General features: G+C 43.1%; 1 protein-coding gene across 1 annotated transcript in view; it reads left to right on the plus strand.

The window, feature by feature from the left end:
• KIF13A (kinesin family member 13A) overlaps nt 1-23,744 on the plus strand; it is a 270,175-nt gene that overhangs the window by 173,141 nt on the left and 73,290 nt on the right. Inside the window, exons 7-11 of the mRNA XM_040460494.1 lie at nt 8,389-8,481; nt 9,584-9,764; nt 11,602-11,689; nt 13,182-13,316; nt 13,978-14,090. Coding sequence (XP_040316428.1) covers nt 8,389-8,481; nt 9,584-9,764; nt 11,602-11,689; nt 13,182-13,316; nt 13,978-14,090 — 610 coding nt within the window. The remainder of the gene's footprint in view (nt 1-8,388; nt 8,482-9,583; nt 9,765-11,601; nt 11,690-13,181; nt 13,317-13,977; nt 14,091-23,744) is intronic.

Genomic DNA, 23,744 nt, shown 5'->3' on the forward strand with positions numbered 1-23,744 from the left:
GAAAAATATTCCATGCATATGTCATGTCTAGCTGCATATTGCCACACTTACTGTTTTATTCAGCCATGATCTACGTGAGACTACCTTGCTTAATGCAGGTTGTAAATAAGACAGGGGTTATGCCCTCCTGTTTTGTTCTCCCTTTTCTTAGAACATATGCCTCTGTAACTACCTCTTTGGTAGTCAGGTGTTGGGCATATGATTGGTACGTGCATTTTCTCTTTGGTCCCTAGTTGGTCTTCTGCGCTTTGCTATCAGGGTCCTCCTATACAGAGAGAATGACCTTGCTTGCTCGGTTCTCAGTGCACACACGTAATAGCTTTGAATCCTTGCTGCCATACCCAGTAGGGACAGATTATGTGCAAGCGTGGGGACTCAGGGTATTCACTTTTCAAAGATCTGTATTATATATGTGATGTAGGGTTGGTTGGGTCAGGTGTCTAACCTTGGTTGCAGAAATTCCATACAGGAGCCCTCTCTGCGACTGTGAAATTATGTTGCAGATTGCTTTGGGCATGCCTGTGTTTTAAGACTTGTCCATACGGCCGTAGGTGGTTTTACGCATAAACCCCACAGAGGAAATTGGTGTCTTTTTGGTCATGGTTATTAACAAATGAGGTTAGGTTTGTCCTGTGGATTCCCTGCCGTAGACACGTGGGGCTGTGTCTAGAGAAGGGCACTTCCTCTCTGGCATCGGTGCTGCTGAAAAGCCACAAACCTCTTGGGTTTGACAGTGTTGTGGCTTTGCTTGGCTTGTCTGGGATAGAAACAAATACTCAGATCTTCCTGCTTGCCAAGGACTTCTGAACTTTCCCTTATGGGCTGTTGTGCATTCCCCTAGACATACAACGCTTCGCTTTGTTCTCTTTGCGGGTGAGCAATGGTCAGCAAACATTTAGGTGAAGATACTGCATCTTTTATGGATTCCCTGATTCCCACCATCCAACATAAACAGCCCCATTTTTTTGCAAAGTGAGCTTCGACAAGCCGTTGGCAAGTTGTTGTTGTTGTTTTTTTTATTCTGCTGTGCTGCAAAAGGGGACTGCTGGGTTTAAAAAATAGAAATGAACAAAGCAGGAAACCTTCAGTCTTTTGGATCAACCAAACTCTCCTTAACAGACCATATAAGGCTCTTTGATATTTAATGTTTTCTCTGTATCACAGAGTGAAGTATAGTCCTCCTTTGTGTCTCATGGGGAGCCAGTTATGTTGAGGAGGACAGGAGGCTGTATAAAGAGTCCACAGTGCATTTTAAGGCTTTGATTGACAGTTTGGTATTTTTATAGTTGTTTCTTATCATACCAATAATGCCCTGAAAGTTACCAAGCCAAAGAATTGATTAAATATAACCCCAGCCAGGGAGTCATACAGCTAACAAGGCACCAGATTAGAAAAATGAGGGGAACTCTATGGAGTATGTTATCTATTTGCAGTTTTATTGATAGGTTTTATTATGTTGGTTTTTACCCCCTGTACCCTTCCGAGATAATGTTATGAAACAATAGTAAATATTTTTCCTCCACTGGACAGTATTAGGTTGGCGTATCCTGTCCCAAATAATGTTGTTTTTTCTTCCTGTCCTCATGATGCCCCAACATAACACACATACACACCGACATACACATACCCTCAGCATAGACATACATGTACCCCCAACACACATACACACATATATATACCCCCATACAACCCAAAACACATGCCACACACACCCCCAACACACACACGTACACATACACCCAACACGCATATAATCCCATGTACACCCAACACACAAATACATACACACACACCAACACAAATAAAACATAATACCCCACTACCATATACTTGCTCGATCTCTCACTTTCTTTCATGTGTGAGAGTGCCCCACCATTATATTTGGTCAGTGAAATATTTAAAAATATTCTCTATTGCTAGAGGGGTGCCTGGGTGGCTCAGTTGGTTGAGCGTCCAACTTCGACTCAGGGCATGATCTCGCGATTCGCGAGTTTGAGCCCCACATCAGGCTCACTGCTGTCTGCACAGAGCCTGCTTCGAATCCTGTCTCCCTCTCTCTGCCCCTCCCCCACTCACGCTTTCTCTATCTCAAAAATAAATAAACATTAAAAAAGTTCTCCATTGCTAGAGAAATGCAATACATGATTCCTTTAAAATTTTTTTCTAAGAATAAGTATCTTTTATTTTATCTTTGAAATTGAATTACCTCACAGAATGGTTGAAAAGATGAAGGAACTATTTTTTTTTTAGTTGTTTTTAATGTTTATTTATTTTGAGAGAGAGAGAGAGACAGAGTGTGAGCAGGGGGTGGGGGGCAGAGAGAGAGGGAGACACAGAATGCAAGGTGGGCTCCAGGCTCTGAGCTGTCAGTGCAGACCCCGACATGGGGCTCGAGCTCACAAACCGTGAGATCATGACCTGAGCTGAAGTTAAACACTTAACCAACTGAGCCACCTAGGCGCCCCTGGAACTATTTTTTTTTTTTTTAAGTTTATTTATTTTGAGAGAGAGCGCGTGAGTGAGTGTGAGTGGAGGAAGAGCAGATAGGGAATCTCAAACAGGCTCTGTGCTGTCAGCATGGAGCCTGATGCTGAGTTTGATCTCGCAAACCTTGAGATCATGACCTGAGCCAAAATCAAGAATCAGATGCTTAACCCATTGAGCCACCCAGGCTCATCCCAATGAAGGAGCTATTTTAAGGAAAAATAATTAGATGTTTACCTCCTTCTCTCTACCAAAATTAATTATAGTTGATTAAAGATTTAAGGGATGATGATAACAATGGATATTAACTAAAATATATTCTATACTTACACCAGCCAGGCCCTATGGTATATGCTTTACCTTTCTTGCCTTATTAAATCATACCAGCAACCCACTAAGGTAGCAGTCATTGTTCCTGATTTACTAATGTAGAAACCCAGAACTTGCTCAAGGTCACACAGCTGGTAAGGGGCAGAGTTCAGGTTTGAAAATAAAACTGTAAAAAACAAAAATAACAGAACTAGAGGAAAATCTAGGTGAATCCCTATATAATTTGGGGTAATAATAAAACAAAAGGATTTTGGAAGCATAAAAGCATAACATATACCATAGGAAAAATTACAAAGGAAAAGGTGAAAGATTTGGATATGAACAACCAAAAGCTTTTGTATGACAAAAACCAACATGAGATTAAAAAGTAAATGACAGATTAGGAAACAATATTTACAACATAGAGTAGACCAAAGGTTAATACCCTTGATACATGATGAGCATTTTTAAGTAAGAAAATCAATGACTAAACCAATTGATTTATAAAAAGAAACATACAACCCAAGTAATCAATTTACTAAAGAATGCGTACAAAGTGAGCAATAAACAAAGGAAAGGAAAATTTTAGTTTTATCAAAACCAAGAAGAATGATAATAGCTATGTTGTTGAGGGTGCATTGCTAGAGGACTCAGTAATTAGATTTTTTGGAGTTTTGCCTGGTAAAGTCAATAGAAAAGTGCTCGAAGATAAATACGTAAGGAAAAGGAAATAATCTAAATATCCATAGTGGGGAACTGACTGCATCAGTTAAACATACAATGGGAAGCTAAGCAGCTATTAAAAAAATAGTAATGTTGATGTAACTTTGTGGAAGTGGGAAAGTCTTCATTATTTCCTGTCGTAAAGAAGAATAAATTTCCCTTAAGACATGAAGCCATAGTGACAAAATGTATTCCAGTCTCTCTAGAATCCAGTCTTGCTTAAAACTGTAAACATACATGAACATAACAATAGTTCTTTGTATTTATCCTTTTGCGAATTCTGCTTCAAGATGGTTATTTAAGGATGGAAAAGAGATGAACTCTTTCCAGAAACACAGTATAATTGTTTTCTACTTTTTCATATTCCATTTTGTATTCCCCAGAAGTTTTTCCTTTCCTACTTATAACTAAAACTTTATTAAATATGTTAAATCTGAATTATATTCCATCTGTCAAGCATAACTAAATGTCTAAGAAAACTTGAGTTTTTGAAAAGCACATGCACATATTTAGTACAAATCAGAGAGACTAGTTTGTTTTTTTCTGTCACGTATATTTTGTTTTAATGTCCAGGAGGCTACTATATGGGTGCCAGGAAAAGTATAATCTGTAATTTTTATCAAAATTGTCCAATTAGTATACATATTATGTTAACACATCTATTCATGTCTGTCCCCAGTGCCTTATTTAACCAAGGGTACTGTAGTCTTTAGGGGCTCATGAGAATTTCAAAAACAGCCATACTTTGATCAAAGTATAAACTCTAATGCAATTGAACATTTCTTTTTAAGTTCAGCAAATAATATTTTGATGCGTCAGTCCTCACTAATGAGGAAAGGGGCCTCCAATTAAATACACTTTAGTCTGAGGACAGCTATGTCAACAGAGGAATAACTTGGGAAATAAAAGTGCCTACTGTGTGCCAAGGACTCTTCCAAGACGCAAGAGCAGCTGTTTTCACCACCCAGGGGTAGAGAAAAATGGAAAAAAATAGCGCGGTGTGGTGAGTTCTAGAGTTGGTGAGAAAAATCTAAACAAAACCAAGGAGACCAGAGGTGGGAGTATCAGATTCCTAGTTGTCCTGCGACGTGAGTCACTGATGATGGCTAAGCATCTGCCTTAATGTTCAGGAGTCAGTGCAGACAGACCCGGGCCCTGCCGCTCACTGGTGGTGTGATCTTGGGCAAATGATCCCCCTTTCCGAGCCCCAGCCTCCGTTCAGATCACAATCCATACCCTCTGGTGCTGGGTACTGCAAGGATTCAATGATGTAAAACACAAAGTGCAATGCAAACAGAGCAGGTGATAAAAACTGTCTTCTTCTTAGTTGCATAAATAATAAAAGTATCCAACTTTAAAAGGTTAATTTATATCCTCTTTAGTATTTGTAATAATTTTGACATAGGCAAAACCAATTTATTCTTTTTTTTTTTTTAAGTTTTTTTCTCCCCTAGAGAGAGAGAGAGAAAGAGAGAATGTGAGCAGGGGACAGAGCCAGAGGGAGAAAGAGAGAATCTTGAGTAGGCTCCATGCTGATGTGGGGCTCAATCCCACAACCCTGGGATAACGACCTGAACCAAAATCAAGAGTCACATGCTCAACTGACTGAGCCACCCAGGTGCCCCCAAACCAGTTTATTCTTATATTTTTACATCCTGGAGAATTCTCTAAGCATTTGGTCTATTTTGTGTGCAATTTTAGTATACATATCTTGGATTGTTTTGTGGTTTTTCTTCACCTGACATGCCTTAAACCTATTTCATGTAGCTCTGTAGCATTCATTCTTGGTTTTTTGTGTTTGTTTGTTTTTTCACTAATCTTTAGTTTAAAAGACCATTTGTACTAAGAATAAGCAACACTGTGATTTGCCTTTAAAAGAATATGAAGAGGGGCGCTTGGGTGGCTCAGTCCGTTAAGCAGCTGACTTTGGCTCAGGTCATGACCTCATGGTTCATGAGTTCAAGCCCTGCATCAGGTTCTCTGTTGTCAGCACAGAACCCGCTTCAGATCCTAGCCCCACCCCACCCCCGCCCCTTCCCCACTCACACGCACGCAGTTTCTCTCTCTCAAAAATAAACATTAAAAAAAAAAAAGAATATGGAGAAAATAAGTCCTCATATTTCCATCCTGCTCGGCCTCAGGTGCATAAGTCAGAAGTATTGTATCTCACTACCTAACATAGGAAGAGAGAGGTTCCTGACTGAGTGGCCATGGTCATGCTCTAACCACAGTGCTCCCCTGCAGTTGAATCCTGCAGTCAGCTCAAGCAGGAGCTTTTTTTCAAGTTACCGAATAGGAGTTGAAATCATGAATTACGGGCAGGATGTTTGACCTAGCCAAGCCTCCAAGCGTCTTGTCCCCACCCTCACCCACTTCCTGAGGGACTGGTTGACCAGGGTGGGAGATCCAACAAGATGGCTCCATTCATCTGCTTGTGCCAAGAAAGTGGTGCCTTCAGAGCCTGCGGGTGGCTGGCACTTGGGTCTGGCTGAGGACCACGGTCAGGTCTCACAAGCCTGAGTGCGGGCTGTGTTCAACTCCTGTGTTCTACACGGCAGGGCTCTGCTCCAGATTTAAGGCCTGCCTTTGGGCGTGGGCCTTGGGGGGTCCATATAGGATAAGGAAGATCTTTTGAGAAGACACACCAGAAAAAAATGGTGACGTAGTGGGTGTTAACTTTGTCATTGCCTTCTTTTCAGTCTGTACATGAGTACGTGCACACACACACATCTTTAGTTGGTCTTCACAACAAACCTGTGTGTTTCAGGGTGGTTACACCCTTCAAAAAAACCAGGCTCTGCACTAGATGGTAGAGGTCAGAGAGAAATAAGGTTATATAAATTTGGCATTTTTTCTTCCATTTCATTTTTTTTAACTTTAGTGCTTTTCTCTCTCTTTCTATTTGACATAAGTTCTTTACACTGTATGTATAGTTTGCACATGACTTTTGTTAAATGCAGCAATGTTTTTGAATTCCAGTGTTGTTTACACACATTTGTTTTATTTTTTTTTACGTGGTTTGTTATCTTTGTCATATAAAATAGTCTCTACTCCCTTATTAATGGGCATTTAACTTTATTCCAACTTAGAGAATTGAAATAATGCTGCCCTGGAAAGCCTGGGTGGCTCAGTCGGTTGAGCATCCAACTTTGGCTCAGGTCATGATCTCACGGCTTGTGAGTTCGAGCCCCACCTCGGGCTCACTAGTGTTAGCACAGAGCCCTCTTTGGATCCTCTGCCCCCCGCCCTTTGTCCCTTCCCTCTCTCTCTCTCAAAAATAAACAAACATTTTAAAAAGAAGAAGAAAAATAATGCTGCCATGAGCACCCTATTACAGGGGTCCCTTGTGGGAATGCCTCTAGGGCGCGTGCCTCACAGTGGGCCAGAGTATGGGCTTATTTTTTTTTTAATTTTTTTTTTTTCAACGTTTTTAATTTATTTTTGGGACAGAGAGAGACAGAGCATGAACGGGGGAGGGGCAGAGAGAGAGGGAGACACAGAATCGGAAACAGGCTCCAGGCTCTGAGCCATCAGCCCAGAGCCTGACGCGGGGCTCGAACTCACGGACCGCGAGATCGTCACCTGGCTGAAGTCGGACGCTCAACCGACTGCACCACCCAGGCGCCCCAGAGTATGGGCTTATTTATATTCTCTTTCAAAGGTGCTGCAAGGTTTTCTTCAAATGGCTGCATTTGTTTTTTCTCCCACCAGCAGGTTATGAAAATGCCTGTATTTCCTCAGTCTAGCTATATTGTTGCCAAAATTTTGTTTTTCGCCAACCTAATGGTTGAAAATATTACTTGTTTCACATTTAACATTTATAAGAGTCCCATTCTGCAGCCATGAGGTGCCCCAATGTAACAAGGGACTGCTAAAATCCGATCCAACTTTGCAGGAAAGAAGTACACCTGAGAGCTTATGTTCTGTTGCATTACTTCCAAACGTAAAAGGAGTTGTTGTGTAGGATTAAAAAAAAAGGACTCATTCTTTTCAACCAACATTTATTAAGCATTTTGTCCTAGGCCCTAGGATTACAAAAATAAACAGATTATAGTCTCCGACATCAATCGGGGGGTTCTCAGTCCACTGGAGGAAAGAGGTACTTAAACCAGTAGTTTTGGCAAATACTGTAATCGTGACTGTTCAGGAGTAGTAGAGCACAGGAAGGAGAGCATCGTTTTAATTCTCTTAATGACGGGGAATGAATATTAGAAAGTCACAAATTTCAAAGGGTAGTAAATGCCGCCTTCACTGTTGAAAAAGATTTTCACGCTTTTCTCTTCAGCCGGTTGCTACTGGCTGTATTGTGCATGACTGAACATTGCCAAGAATTGCAGTAAGCTATAGGCAGGCCCGCAGAAGGGAACTCGTCCTCCAGCCCACCATGGGGACAAGCAGACAGGTGCCTTTGCTCCACACCCCGCCCCACCCACCAAACAATGAACAGTTTCTCTGCACTTGGCCCGTACTTTGCACTGTGCTAGGTACTTACACCTCTCGAGATGCGTCTGACAAGGCTCCAGCTCACTGCAAGCTCAGAATCCAGATGGGGAGATAGGACCATTATGTTGAATGCCGTTTTAATACCAACTCTTGGGAGGAAGCGCAACAGAATTTAAACGATGCTTCGGTGTGGCCCTCCAGCATCCGTGCCTGGAGAAGTGTCCCAAGAGGGAAAGAACGGGTAGAATCATGAACTAATCCAGGAACTGAGCTCTTAATACACAGCCCTCGAAAGTAGTCACACAATACACTTTTAACATCTTTTTTGGATTGAGAGACTATTGTTAATAACCGGGACTCTGTTACTAATCCAAACATGTCAAGAAAAATCATTCTTTTCTTTGGTTGTTTTTTTATTTTATTTTTTAGGTCAAGAAGTGGTTTTCAAGTGCCTTGGGGAAGGAATTCTTGAAAAAGCCTTCCAGGGGTATAATGCTTGTATTTTTGCCTATGGACAGACAGGTAAGTAGCTGTATTTATAGTCAGTGATATTAAATATGCATTTCTTAAAGCCTAGAACTAGAAAGCACTTTCTAGTGACACTTCTGGGAAGTGACAGAAACATACTTCTGATTTTGTGGGTTTAACTGAATTTGATGATCAAAAGGCCCCTCTTTTTGAAGGTTCAACAATTTTGGTAACTGAGTAATTGAGCAAGGCTAGTTTCAAACTGTTAAGTGTCATTTTCCTAAATTGTAGTTTTAACTGTATTTGAACTGGAAAAATAATTACCAGTTTCTCAGTATAAAGGTTCTAGTAAAAAGTGGTAGAACAACTCTTAGTATCATCCTATACGGAGGACCTTCCCTGGGCACAAGAGTGGTGTTGGATATTTTTTAAGTTTAGTTATTTTGAGAGAGACAGGGCACGTGCACGTGCGTGTGTGCATGTGAGTGGGGGCGAGGCAGAGAGAGAGAGAGACAGCGGGGTGTGGAGAGAGAATCCCAAGCAGGCTCCGCACTGCCAGCACAGTGCCGGATGGGGGATTTGACCTCGTGAGCCATAAGATCATGACCTGAGCTGAAATCAAGAGTCCGATGCTTAACTTACTGAGCCACCCAGGTGCCCCTTGAGCGGTGATGGATTATTAAACCAAGATTGTGAGACAGGTGCTTGGAGCACGTAGAACAGAAGCATGCTAGGGGCTCAGCCGTTAACATTGCTTCAGTTATAAAGTTAGACTAAGTCATGCCAGTACTCCCTGCTGTCACATCACAGGACAGCTAGGAGACTCGGTGAGAGGATACTTTCACAAAAATAAACTATTTTTGTGGCTAAGGACTGTCAATGTTACTCAATAATGTATACTTGATATTTACTATACATACTTTTCAAGATCATGTATCTGTAGTGGTTACATTTGTAGGCATCCCTCTGTCAAACTGGAGACCATGCGTGGTCTAGAAAGAACAGTTGCCTTACTGCCCGAGGGCATGAGTTTGAGGGCAATGTTTGCTACTTCTGCTATGTGACCCTGGTGTGTGTATGTAGGAAACTCATATGATGGAAGCATTATGTTTCACTTCCTCTGCTTCCTCCCTTCTTTCTGCTTGATCTTCTCCAGGTTCAGGAAAATCCTTCTCCATGATGGGCAGTGCTGAGCAGCTGGGCCTTATTCCAAGGCTCTGCTGTGCTTTATTTAAAAGGATCTCCCTAGAGCAAAATGAGTCACAGACCTTTAAAGTCGAAGTATCCTATATGGAAATTTATAATGAGAAAGTTCGGGATCTTTTAGATCCCAAAGGGTAAGTTAGTGGTTGCAATTAAGCTTATAATGGGGGGTAATAATTGTAAATGATCCTTACGTTAAAACTGCAAGTGAATATATTTATTTGAGCCATTGGGTCACTGCTCTGGTTTCAGTTCATTCGCTGAGAAACCAAAGCCTGCTGGTAGACCCAGTACATGTAGTTTATCCTAAATTCATGTATAAAGTTGCTTACGTATGCCATTTAAAAAGACATTTTTACGTTGGTATTATTTTTGCTACCATGGCTTGTTCATACATATTGAGTTAAGAATGACACATTGGTTCTCCCATTCATGTGGAAAGCAGCAGCTCTGAATTAGAGTAAGTGCTTGAAGGCTTGAAAGAACTCAGCCCGGGCAAGCCATTCTCTCCCTGGGCTGTGTGCTGGAATCACGTTGGGGGGCTTTTTAAGAATGTGCTGGCCTTAGCCCCACCCGTAGAGACTATGAGTAAGTGGACCCAAGGGAAAATCCCCACCTTGGTACTTTTTAAAAATGAGGTGATAAAAACCAGATGAGCTTGATTCATAGAGAGAAAAAGGGTCATTTACTTTTCTTCCTTAATTTTTTTTTTTACTGACTTAAAACTAACACATATTCATCGAAAATTCAGAAAATAGGCAAAACGTAGTAAGAACTAAAAATGACCTATAATCCCTCAAAACTAAAAATAACCATTGTTAACTCTGTGGTGCATTTTGACCCTGTGTTTCAAGTCTGTGAGGTGTCTCTGTGTGTTCAGGTCATTCTCTAAATACAATTCAGTATCCTGGATTATTTTATATGCTTCTAGCTGCTGTGTGGTCAAGGGTGTTACCAAAGGTATACGATCAAAATGGTAGTGACAAGGAAGTGAACCAATCGTGGGAAATGTTTATATTTACTTTAAAGTTATTAACTATTTGCATATGAAAGAACACTTATAACACACGTAAGATATAAATAATAATAAAATTGACTACCCTCTTTACCATTTGGCTTAATAAAGTGGAACATGACCAATATTTTTGGAGCCCCTATCCTATATGTTTCTCTTGGATTCCATTCCATTCCCTACCCCTCCCCAGGGTAACCACTGTTAGGAATTTTATGTTTCTCATTATCTTCACCCCTCTTAAAGTTTGCACATAATTTTGCACAATTTGAAACTTTGTGTGACGTTATCATATATATGTCCTTCATTGACTTGTAGTTTCCTGTTCATGATTCATTCATTCTGATGATATGAAGTAAGGATGCATTGACTTTTACTGCTTTTTGGTGTTCCATTATATGATTACCATAACCTGTCTCACGTCTGTCGCCTGTGTGGTTTCCACTTTCTACTGCTACGGTGCCGCTCTGAGCATTCTTGTTGTGTCCTCTTGGGTGTTGCAAATGTCGGGGTTTCTAGGGACTGCATCTGGGGTGGACTTGCGGGCAATAAGATACTGAGTCTCCGACTTTATGAGGTACTGCCCAACTGTCTTCCAAAGGGCTTCCTTCCTTCCTTCCTTCCTTCCTTCCTTCCTTCCTTCCTTCCTTTTCTTCTACGTAAAACTAAAGTTCATCTACTAGAGCAAGTTCACCTAACCTAGTATTCTGTGTCCTGGGTGTTTAGTTTGGGAGTAAAGATAGAATTTTTTAAATAGAGTAAGCTACTTTAAATAGAAATCAGAATATAAAAGACATTCCTCATATGGAATGCTGTTTTGCTAATCCAAATAAAGTAGCTTTTAGAATTTTTTTTTGATCATTAAAAATATTGCAATCTTAGTTTCTGAGTACTTAAAAAGAAAGAAAAGCTTCCCAGTTTGGTCTGATTCATTCATTCCTTTTTCCTTCCTCCCAAAGGAATAGACAGTCTCTTAAAGTTCGAGAGCATAAAGTGTTGGGGCCATATGTAGATGGTTTATCCCAGCTGGCTGTCACTAGTTTTGAGGTAAGTGTCATTAAAAAAAAAAAAAAAGTCATTAAAAAAAAAATGGTGGTAAATTGAAGCATGTAAGTAATATTGAATGTATTTTTTATGTGAATGGTTTATAGCATATTGGTACCACATGTGGTCTCGGGAGCCCAGTAGCAACATCCCCTACATGGAAAGAAACACCTTCAACCTGCTTTGTTGTGAAGGCATTACAGTGTGGCTAAGAGGCTCAGCACTTTGAGTTGCTGAATATTTTCTTTCATACCACTTTCTTGAAAATGGCCTCCCCAAGGTTGCCAGTGATGTCCTCCTAGAGAAGTCTAGATGCACATAAGCAGTGTTGGGTAGTCAATTCACGCTCCTCCCTCTGACAGGGTCTCCTGTGCCCATTTCCACTGCTTTTCACTCTTCTGGTTCTTCTGTTTGTCTGAATTGCTCCTCTCTCCATTGACTGACCCGTCTCATTCTCCTGCTACTTGACTTTAACGCCTCTATATATTCCTGACTAGATGTTTTGACCTTGCTTCTATTGTCACTGCTCCGGAAACCCCCCAAAACAACCTGCTCTGTGTTGCTGAGGAATGCAGACAGACGAGTGAGCCAAAACATCCTCTATCTAGGTGTGTGGTCTGGAGGTTGTGGCCGTCCCATCATCACCTCGGACTCAGTGTGACTAAAATTAATCTGTGAGATAACTCCCTCCAGCCATTTAGATGAAGAAGGTTTTAGTGTTGCTCAAATCAGAACCAGAGTGCAGTCATCACTTTAGAAGCACTTAGGTGCTGAAGCAAATGGAAAACTCTCTGGCATAAAGGTGCTAAGTCAGCACCTTCGCTCAGGTGTGTGGGTCCTAGCTCAGTGTGCTGGGGGTCAGTGTCCATCTCACCCTGTCACTTATTAGTAAGAGCCACGGAGCTTGTGATTTGCTTCCCCGCTCCGTCTCTGACTAGATGTAGGAAAAGTTAACTTGACCTCCATGAACGTCAGTGTTCTGTGGGTAACATCAGGAGAATGCATCTTTTATAAAACTGATTCATCAAACATTGTGTGAGAGCCCATAGGTTCCCAGTGTTCGAAGACAGGTGTCCAAGGATGAATAAGGAAAAGTCCCTGTCCTTGGAGAAGCATGGTGTGGGAGGAGGGGGACACAAAGGCAGTAGACAGCCATGCAGAGTGTGAAACACAGGAGAGTTAGAATAAAATAAGGTCACTGCTGTTACTATCTGGAGCTCGATACACATTTCTTTTCTTCCCTAGGAACTTGCCGGGGAAAAAAAAGGTGCTGAACAGAGAAAGGGGACAATTGTGGGAGGGCCAGACTGGGGGAAACATCTCGTATCTTAGAAAGCGGAGAGGGAGGTAAAGGCTCCCACCGTGCCCCGCGGAGGTTCGGGTGGAAGGGCGGTGACCCTGCGTCCCAGGGATGGTCATTAATCTGTACATCTGGTAGGCGGGACCGCATTCCCATGTGTTTGCTTCTGATGTTTTCCTTATGCTTTGCCTCTAGGATATTGAGTCATTGATGTCTGAGGGAAATAAGTCTCGGACCGTAGCTGCAACCAACATGAATGAAGAAAGTAGCCGCTCCCATGCTGTGTTCAACATCATAATCACGCAGACGCTTTACGACCTGCAGTCTGGGGTGAGGGACATGGGGGAGCCTTTGGTGGCAATAAAAGAACTCAGATATCTGCAGCAGTGAAGTGTTTGGGTTGGGTTCTGCTGCTGAGAATTTTGTGTGGGCTTTCCTACTTACTAGCTGAGCCACTTTGCTTAAATCGTTTAGTTTCTTAGGTCTTCCTTTATATAGAACTTTAAAAAAATATAGGGTTTCTTGTGTAAACTCCCTAAAGAGCGTGATGATGTCGCCATACAGCTTTTAATATGTATACTTTCATCCTGAAATTCCCCTAAAAACAGCTGTGTCTACCTCATAACCGTTATGGGCTATTAAAGAAAAAAAACACAATCTTTAGCCTAAAGAACACTTTTTCGAAAGGAGAGGAATTTGACCTGAATATGCGGGCATCCTCATGTGCTGGTGTTTCCTCAAAGGCACAGAAAACCTCCCGCTTCCTGACTATATTCTAAAAGCTGAGCGTGCTTGCTCCCCAGCTATACAACAAGCACTGCGTTCGCACGGCAGTTTAAATTTGACCGTGCAAATGCGAGTCTGCATAGCTTCTTACCTGCCCTGCTGCAGGGGCCTGGCCGCTGAGGCTGCCCTCAGTTACAGTACCAACATCCGCATAGACATCTGCATTTGCACTCACGTGTGTTGTTGTCCTGTTTCCTCCAACTAGAACTCCGGAGAGAAGGTCAGTAAGGTCAGCTTGGTAGACCTGGCGGGTAGCGAGAGAGTGTCCAAAACAGGAGCCGCGGGAGAGCGACTGAAAGAAGGCAGCAACATTAACAAGTAAGGTGGCCGGGGCGACTCCGGGCTGCGTGTGTGTCTGGGGGACTTGTTGCGTTAGAAGCAATCGAATGGTTCTGGTGGCATGTGGTTCTGGGTCTGTGTAGCTTTAAATTTTTTTTTTTCAACGTTTTTTTATTTATTTTGGGGACAGAGAGAGACAGAGCATGAACGGGGGAGGGGCAGAGAGAGAGGGAGACACAGAATCGGAAACAGGCTCCAGGCTCCGAGCCATCAGCCCAGAGCCTGACGCGGGGCTTGAACTCACGGACCGCGAGATCGTGACCTGGCTGAAGTCGGACGCTTAACCGACTGCGCCACCCAGGCGCCCCGTGTGTAGCTTTAGTAAACTGAGCTGAGGAAAGCCAACAGCCTGCCTCTGCCGAAACGCGTGAGGTTTATGTGCATGAAGCTCCGTGCTGCGGCCTGCAGGATATCCTCGTGTATGATGCAGTCTTGCATGAGTGCACATCACAGTTCTCTAAATCAAATTCTGTTTTAGATTAACCCAAGGAGCGTACTCTGAAAACAAAAGCTGCTCTGAAGCCCTTTGTATGGCTAATGCTGTTTAAACATCAATACCTAAAAAAAAATGGAGCAGTTACTGAATACCTGCCGTATCGAAAACTCACTGTTTGCCTTCAGTGCACCCAGGGATGCACACTGGAGGCTGACAGAGGGCAGGGTGGTGCAGGATGTGTAGGAGTTTGCCAGACAGACAAAGGAGATGAAGGCATTCTGCACACAGGCAGGTGAAGTGCTTGTTTTCTGTAACTAGTCTCCCAGGATGGCACCTGCTGGGCCAGAGCGACCTTGGCTTTCCAGCAGGAGAGGAAGCAGAGTTGGTGTCTGGCTCAAGCCAGACTGTCAGAGTTCATTCCTTCCTTTTACCCTTCTGTGTTTTCTTTTTCTCATCTGTAAATGGGGGATAATAATAGTCCCTACTTCATAGAATTGTTGGAGCTCAAATACCCATAATGGGCTTAGAACAATGCCTGGTACTGAATCAATATTAATTATTGCAGCTATTATTTTTATAACCTGTGTAAATAGCATAAAAGTTCAGCAGAAGAGGGGCGCCTCGGTGGCTCAGTCGGTTAAGCGTCCAACTTCGGCTCAGGTCGTGATCTCGCGGTTTGTGGGTTTGAACCCCGCATCGGACTCTGTGCTGACAGTTCAGAGCCTGGAGCCTCCTTTGGATGCTGTGTCTCCCTCTCTCTCTGCCCCTCTCCCACTTGCGTTCTGTGTCTCTCTCAAAAATAAATAAACAGTAAAAAAAAATTTTTTTTAAGTTCTGCAGAAGTAGTTTAGTTTGTACTTGTAACATCTTTCTGCTGAGACATAACTTGGGGTTTCATTTAGGACAGAAGTGACAAGGGGTAATAGAGGCAGGAACATGTTGGTGCCGCTTGCATTTTAAAAATGACGCTAGCACATTATAATTTTAGTGTTCCGAAGTTTAAAATTAGAAGTAAGATATCACCCCCTCTATCAGCTGGACACAGCGGCACTCGCTGCAGAGACTGCTGCTTTAGGGAGTTAATCTTCCAGTCAGCCTGTCTCCCTCTCTAATAACAAAGGGTTTTGCTAGATTTCATGACAAAGCTCTGTAGGAGCGCAGGCCTGGGCTGCAGCTCTGTGATTCACAGTGAGCTCAAGAGCTGGGATGGGAAAGCAGAAAGGGGGGTATTAGGAAGCAGGTATCAACAAAAAGATTGTCAGTCCTCGTAGAGATTTGTTTACTGCTGCTAAGCCATGCCAGCCCTTTGCCTTCTGGCTGGGTGTATGGGAAAACACTAGAAGTTCTGTGCTGGGAATGTGTGAGAAATTAGAGTATGGCTGGCCTTGAAGGGTGATGATCACTAACTTGTACTGACCTCTTACTGTGTTCTAGGCGCTGTTCTGAATGCTCCACATGTAATAACTCATCCTCACATTAGCGTTGCAGGGGCGGGGATGAGGCGGGGGGTGTCTGTTATCCTTATTTTATAGATGAGAAAACCAAGACAGAGATTGGTTAAATAACGTGCCCCAGGTCTCAGAGGTCTGAGTGTGGATCTGCATCTGGTTGCAGGCAGTCTGGCTCCAGGGCCAGTATACTTGTGGTGACTGACCTGGGTGAAACCCCCAGGCAGTATACTTGGGGTGACCATGTGTTCTGTTTGCCTGCAAGAGTCCTAGTTGATGCTTTTGCCCCAGAGTAGACATTATAGTGCCCTCTTTAATTTGGGCACTAAATTAGGCCATGTCCCAAGCTGGACTACCTCAAGGCCACGTGATAACATGATTTAGATCCCCAGCAACTGTCTTCCATAATGGCTTACCAAATTGAATGGAATCCTCTTAGCATCATGCTGTCGTTCCTTATTTATATGCTAGCTGTTTCACAAATGGATGCATGTACTCCCCACTACTAGTCAGTTGGATCTTGTCTGCTGGTTCTTTATAGTTTTCAGAGCACTTTCGTCTGCATTATTTCATGTGAGGCTCTTAATAGGTATTTTTATCTACTGATAGATGAGGAAGTTGATGGTTGGAGACATTCAAGTAATATGGATGAAGGCCAAGCAGACATTGATTAAGCCTCTGCTCTGTGTCTGGCACTGCATTAGACGCTGGGAATGCAAAAGAAATTTAGATACTGTTGTAGACATACTGCCTCCCCACCCCCTAAATATGTCCTTGTCCTAATCCCCAAAACTTTTGCATACGTGACCTTGAAAGGCTGAGGGTATTGCAGATGTGATTAAGATTTTTTGATGAGGAGATTATCCAGGTGGACCTGATGTAAAAACAAAGCTCCTTAGGGACACCTGGGTGACTCAGTCTGTTAAGCTTCTGGCTCTTGATTTCGGCTCCATTCGTGATCTCACAGTTCGTGAGTTCAAGCCCTGTGTTGGGCTCTGCATTGACAGTGTGGAGCCTGCTTGGAATTCTCTCTCCTCTCTCTCTGCCTCTCTCCCACTCACACGCTCTGTCTCTCTCTCTCAAAATAAATGTAAAAAGTTAAAAAAAAAAATAAAAACAAAGCTCTTTAAAAGTGAAAGAGGGAGGTAGGAGGGCCAGAGTTGGTTAGAGTGATGCAGAGTGATGGAAAGCCTTCACTGTCCAGCTCTTGTTTGAAGGTGGAGGAAGGGGCCGTGAGCCCCAGAAAGCGGGCAGCCTATGGAAGGTGGAAACGGCAAGGAGACAGACGGTCCCCTAGGGCGGCCCTGCTGACACCTTGATGTTAGCCCCATGAGACATGTTCTGGACTTCTGGCCTCCAGAACTGTCAGAAAATAGGTGTTGTTTTAAGCCACTGCATTTGTGGTGATTTGTTAGAGCATGAGGAGCACATAGTTTAGGACAATAGGAAGTCACTTCGCTTGAACAAAATGAAAGGAAGCAGGATTTTTTTTTCTGGCCAGACAACGTTGAGACATGCTACTTAAGCCAACATGTAAGCATGGAACTATTTTTTATGACACCTTGGCTAGCCTGTGGATGCTTGCCGAGCTGGTCTTATGCTTTTCCCAAAATAACCGGTTCAGAGGGAGGGAAGCTGCCTCTGAACCTTTTCCACTGTGCCCCAGTCCAGGGCTGTTTTCTTGTCCCCATATACCTCTCTGATCCCCCTGAGTAGGTGCATATGCCCCTAACGTCCAGGCCAGGCCCAGGTCTCCAGCACGTGTCCTCCAGGCCCTCGCTCTGGTCATCGGTACATAGCGACCGTATGAATGGGACATCGTCTCTCCACTGGAAGGTTCCCTGGGGTCAGCACAGCTTAGAGATCTTCATGGAAATTGGCCCTCCGTCCCTCACCTGCCATTCCAAAATCCAGAACGCTCTGAAAACCAAGTGCTTTTTTTTTTTTCTTCACAGCTTGCTTGTTGGTAGAGCCTCACCTGAACTCCCATGAGGCTCTCTTAGACTTTATCCGTATTTATAGTCTTTGTTTACTCATTTAGGGTGGCCATTCATATGGTTAGCTGTAGAAATGTAAATGTATTGTATTACGGGCTGCTGTCCCAGACCTACCCATGGTCATGTGTGATGTATGCACTATACTTCCTAAAATTCAAAAAATTCTGAATTTCTGCACACATGTGGCCCCAAGGATCTCAAAAAAGACATGCAGGCCTACACTTTTTGATCCATTTAGCCAGTATGTATTGAACGCTGACTGGGCATAAGAACACAGGGAAGAGGGGCGCCTGGGTGGCTCAATTGGTTAAGCATCCAACTCTTGATCTCAGCTCAAGTCTTGATTTCAGGGTCATGAGTTTAAGCCCCATGTTGGGCTCCATGTTAGGCATGATGCCTACTTTAAAAAAAAAAAGAAAAAGAACACAGGAAAGGGTAGATGGGACCCTGGCCTTGGGAAGGTCAAGATCCAACGGGGAAGGAAGACCCTTGGAGGGATAGTCATAATACATTATGTGCAATGGAAACCTATCCAATGGAACTTCTTTGTTATAGAACCTAACTGTGTGACATTTCTGTGCCTCAGTTTCCTCAGCTGTAAAACACAGATGAGGAAGCAGCCTGTGAGTGGGCTTACTGTGAGGATTAAATTAGTTACTATTTGTAAAGTGCTTCTTGGAACAGTGCCTAGCGTAGAGTAAGCGCTGCATAAGTGTGTACTAACAAGGTAAAAAAAATAAAAATAAAATAAATCAAAAGGGCTGCCTGATAGTTCCACAAATGGCTTTTTAAGCCTTAAAATCAGTGCCCTGTCAAGTGCTAAAATTAAAGCCATCTCTGACATGTTTCCTAAGCTTTCCCTCGGCCTCCTATTTGGGCTTCTTTCGATGGAACATTAGTAATCCTCTTACACAGACCTGTCAGGGACTTCACACAGATATTAGTGTTTCTTAATGGGCTATGGATTTCGGAGCCTCATCTCTCCATAAGCTCTTAAGAGCTTTAAAGCACGCATTATTCCTTCATTTGGTGAGCCGAAACACCTGTGTGGCAGCACCACCGTGGCCTGTTCAGGGCGTGAGGGGAACAGGCCTGTAGACCATCCTCAGGGGACCGCCTGAACACTCAGTCTGCTGCTCTGCCTGTCCGTCGAGGCTGGCATGAGGAAGCCTGTCTCTGCCGCTGGAGCCCGGCGGGTTAGCTTCCCTAGGAGCTCACGCACATCACGGAACACCAGCTAATACCCCGGGGACTGACGCTGAAAATGGCTCCATCTTCTTCTCAGCAATGGGCAGTTATTAAATGCAAGCAATGTTCATCTAACAAGTATCATTCCGGGTCTCCATTCCACTTCAATTACCGTGGTTGACAATAAAGTATATACTAAACATTTCCCCAAATGGGCTCTACTCAACATTTGTTCTAGGGATACTAATATATGTTACTCTTGGGGTTCTGTCAAATAATTTGTGTTATGATATAGTAAACTAGAAGTCTCGTATTTCTAATGTTTCACATGACCCAATCCTCCTTTTTTCCTTCTGAGTACTTTCCGTGACTTTTAATCATTTCCTCTCGGAAATCTCGCTTAAGCGGATATTGCCTGCTTAACCAAACATGAACTTGTACCTGGGGAGAGTAAAAATGGCCTGCCTCAGTCCATTATTCAAGGGCTGCTGGGGCAGGGAGGTTGCTTATCTGTTTACCATTCATGCATTGCAGGGCCCAAGGATGTGGGAAGAAAGTCTGAATAAACATCTTTGCATCTACCGCGAGAACCCCACAAAGGACAGAGCAAAAATCTTCTTGGGATGCAGGAGCCACACGTTTTGGGGGCATGTGACATTGTGACTTCAGTGTTTCTCAAAGCATGTTTTGCAAAATACTAGTTCCTGAAGTGGCTCTGGGAAGAAAAGGATCCTTGGGCAAATCGTTTTGAGAAAAGCTGCTTAAACAGCCTTCCTTTGGAGATTTCCCTGCTAACATGTCCAATAAATCCTTCAGTAATGAATCCCATATTAACTTTGACTTATTCCCTGAACTTATTTGATGACAGAATTCTAGGTATAACACAGATTAAAATCTCCAGAAAAGATATTCTAAAGAACTTGTTTTTGGATATGTTGGTGTATTTCACTACAGTGCTGGAAATGGAAAAGAGACAGGAGATGGGACTTGTTAGATGCAAATCACTGGCTTGGAATGACTTGTGCTGGCCACTGGAAACCAGTGGGGGGCGGAATGGGGCCTGTTCTGCAGGTACCACGGCTTTCTTTCCACTCCTGCCGTGGGATGGCATTGGCCTTTCCCCCATTTTGCCACACACACTCTTTGTGTTTCTCCTTTCCTGATACAAGTGGATACTTACTGGGGAAAAGTACTAACTCAAGTCCACTGACTTCATTATCTTCCAACTATTCTTTAAAAGCCAAGGATTGCATTCTGCTGTAAGCAACAGCTGTCGTGATGACCAAATGATGGATTTCTTTTCCCCATGTACCAAGAAGTCCAGAGGCTTGTAGAGCACCTCAAAAATGCTGTCAAGCACACAGCTCTACTAACCTTAGTGTGTGTTCACCTTGTCCTCATGACCTCAAGATGGCTCTGCCATTCTAGGCATTGTATCCTTATCTGTGTTCCAAACAAGGGGGTCAGGGGGGGAAGGAAGGGCCAAGGACCACCAGCTTCTGGCTTGTATCTACTAAATATATACCTTCTCTATCAAACAAAGCTTCCTTGGAAGACCACCCAGTCAGTATGGTCTCCCTATATCTCAGAGCTGGATTTCGTGGCTTTCCAGAGCTACAGAGGACTCTGAAAAGTGGAGTTTTTAGCCCAGCATAATCTTCCCAGCAAAATCAGGTTCTGTTAGCAAGTAAGAAGGGGAGAATGGATGTTGGGTCAATACCCACAGAGGGTACCAAAACCATGATTGAATTAGTCCTTTTTAGAAAGAGATCCATGGTCTGTTCTTCAGTATATTCTAGACTCAGTTTTACTCAGCAGATACTGACCGCTTTCTGTAAGCAAGGCACAGTAATTGTATGATGTAACAAGGTCTCTGCCCTCAAAGCATTCATAACCTTAAGTAGAAAGAGATAGAGAAATACAAATACAGTCAATTCTAGCAATGCTTAACTGCAATTATGACCTTAGAAAAAGATCATTAGAAAAATAGGTAAAATAATATAATATTTGAAATCCATCCTGGAGAGTACAGATAACTCCCATCACATCATATCCACTGTTAAGGGAAAGAATCCGGTGGTCACAGTTTCAAGGAAAACTATGCAGGTTGGAGGAAGGTGCAGAAAAGGAAAAAAAAAAAGTACTTATGACCAGGTTTATCTCATTGATTGTATTCATTGGAGCTGCTTTTATTTTGTTTCTGATCCTCCTGAGTTTTATGTATTCATATTTTTTATGTTTATTTATTTATTTTGAGAAAGAGAGCACACACCTGTGTGCATGAGCTGGGGAGGGGGGCAGGTGGGGGAGGTGGAGAGAGAGAGAGAGAGAGAGGGAGGGAGAGATCTAAGCTATCAGCATGAACCCCACGAGGGGCTCTATCCCACCAACCATGAGATCATGACCCCAACCGAAATCAAAAGTTGGTCACCCAACCAACTGAGCCACCCAGGCTCCCGTATTTACTTTCTTTTTAGCCTCAAATTCTCCGTTGTTATAGATAGGTAGATTTTAACAATCTCTGTCTTAAAACATGGCTGTCTGTTCACAAATGTTATCCCCTAGCCTAATCCTTCTGTCCTCTCCAGTCAGTCTGTGTTTACTCTGTGCCCGCCACCCCAGCCCAAGAACTTCTGGAAAGGTTAAGAATTTCCTTACTGTCTCCACCTCCCGTAGGTTCAGGAAAGGAGCTGTGCTTTGGTAGAATTAGATTCCTGGAGCAGTTTTTTCAGCCTCTCAAATTTGCAAACAGCCCCACCCTGTTCAGGAAACCTGTGAGCACCCATTTGACTCCAGCATGAGAAGGCAGTGCTAGCAGGATCCAGTAATTTGTGATTTTCTTATATTCTTAAGCTCCCTAGGAATTAAATTACTGTTAAAATACTTAAGCCCATTGTTCAGTTTTCACGCATTGAACTTTCATACTTTCAGAAGCCCGTGGATCATTGCTTCCAGGTCCAACGTAGCAGTAGCACCCCCACCCTGTCACTGGGTGACCTGGTTACCCCTCACACATCATGGAGCCCCCTTACCCTACAGTTCATTTCTTTTTGTTCCAAGGGGGCAGTGGGTCAAGATAAGAGTCCTTGTTTTGAATATGTACACACGATCAGGTAAAAGGCTTCTACTAATGATAACCTTCTCCAACTGTTTAAGTTACAGAGTACAGAGTAGAGTACACACAAGACGGAGTCATGTGATCATGTCCGCCCAGCCCCGCCCCTCCGCTGTGGCCGGTCACGTGCCCTACCTGCTGACGGTGCTCGTGCTCAGTGCTCTCAGCGCACACGCACGTGGTCCTGTAGACGTTGATGACATCGTGCTACCCTTCCCCGTTTTCTCTCAAAGCACTCGTGTGATTTTTTTTGTGCCCTTGTTTAGGAGTGCCCAGACCCTTCTTTTTTCACTCCTGACACTATCAAATTAGAAAGTAGGAGCAGTTGCCACAAGGCAGAGTTAGATTTTGTCTGGATGAAAATACATAACTCCAAAATGTGTTTTCCTAGCAAGGGCCGCTGTTCCCTTTAGAATTGCTAATATGGGCCTTGGAATCACTGAGCTCTTTATAGTCTGTATGAATTGAAGTAATTTTTGCCGTGTTTAAGTCCTAAACACTGGTTCCGTTCAAAGAATTGTTTTCAACTGAAAATTTTATTTCAATAGTTGTGAAGTGTGAAAGATGCCCTATATGCTATATTAAAGCAGAAATTTGTTTTTGCCTTAAATTTCTGCTTTCTTCTATTTCATATATAGCACATGCCTTTCTTTTCTCAACTCCTTCCTTCTTACCTTCCTCCCTCCCTCCCTTCCTTCCTCTTTTTTTCTCTCTTTTTAATTTTAAAGAGGGAGAGAGAGCACAGGAGAAGGGCAGAGAGAGAATGAGAGACAATATTTTTTTATTTTTATTGTTTAATGTTGATTTATTAATTGAGAGGAGAGAAGGAATGGGGGAGGGACAGAGAGAGAGAGAGAGAGAGAGAGAGAAGAGAGAGGATCCCAAGCAGGCTCTGTGCTGTCAGCACACGGCTCAAACCCATGAACTATGAGATCATGACCTGGGCCTAAATCAAGAGTTGGAAGCTCAACCTACTGAGCCACCCAGGCGCCCCTTTACTTAACTTTTTAAATTGAATTTTATTTCATCATGGTAAGTATACTCTTGAACCCCCATCCCCCTGCCCCCTCCCCTCTGGTAGCCATCAGTTTGTTCTCTAGCCTTAAGAGTCTATTTCTTGATTTGTCTCTCTTTTTCCTTTGCTTGTTTTTTTTTTTTTAATTTTTAATGTTTATTTATTTTTGAGAGAGAGAGACACACATTGCAAGCAGGGGAGAGGCAGAGAGAGGAAGACACAGAATCCGAAGCAGGCTCCGGGCTCTGAGCTGTCAGCACAGAGCCTGACATGGGGCTCAAACCCACAAACTGTGGGATCATGACCTGAGTAGAAGTTGTACGCTTAACCAGCTGAGCCACCCGGGCACCCCTGCTTGTTTTGTTTCTTAAATTCCACATATGAGTGGGATCATATGGTATTTATCTTTCTCAGATTGACTTATTTTGCTTAGC

This window comes from Herpailurus yagouaroundi, unplaced genomic scaffold (assembly GCF_014898765.1).
Source record: "Herpailurus yagouaroundi ecotype Mexico unplaced genomic scaffold, PumYag 250, whole genome shotgun sequence".
Lineage (NCBI taxonomy): Eukaryota > Metazoa > Chordata > Mammalia > Carnivora > Felidae > Herpailurus > Herpailurus yagouaroundi.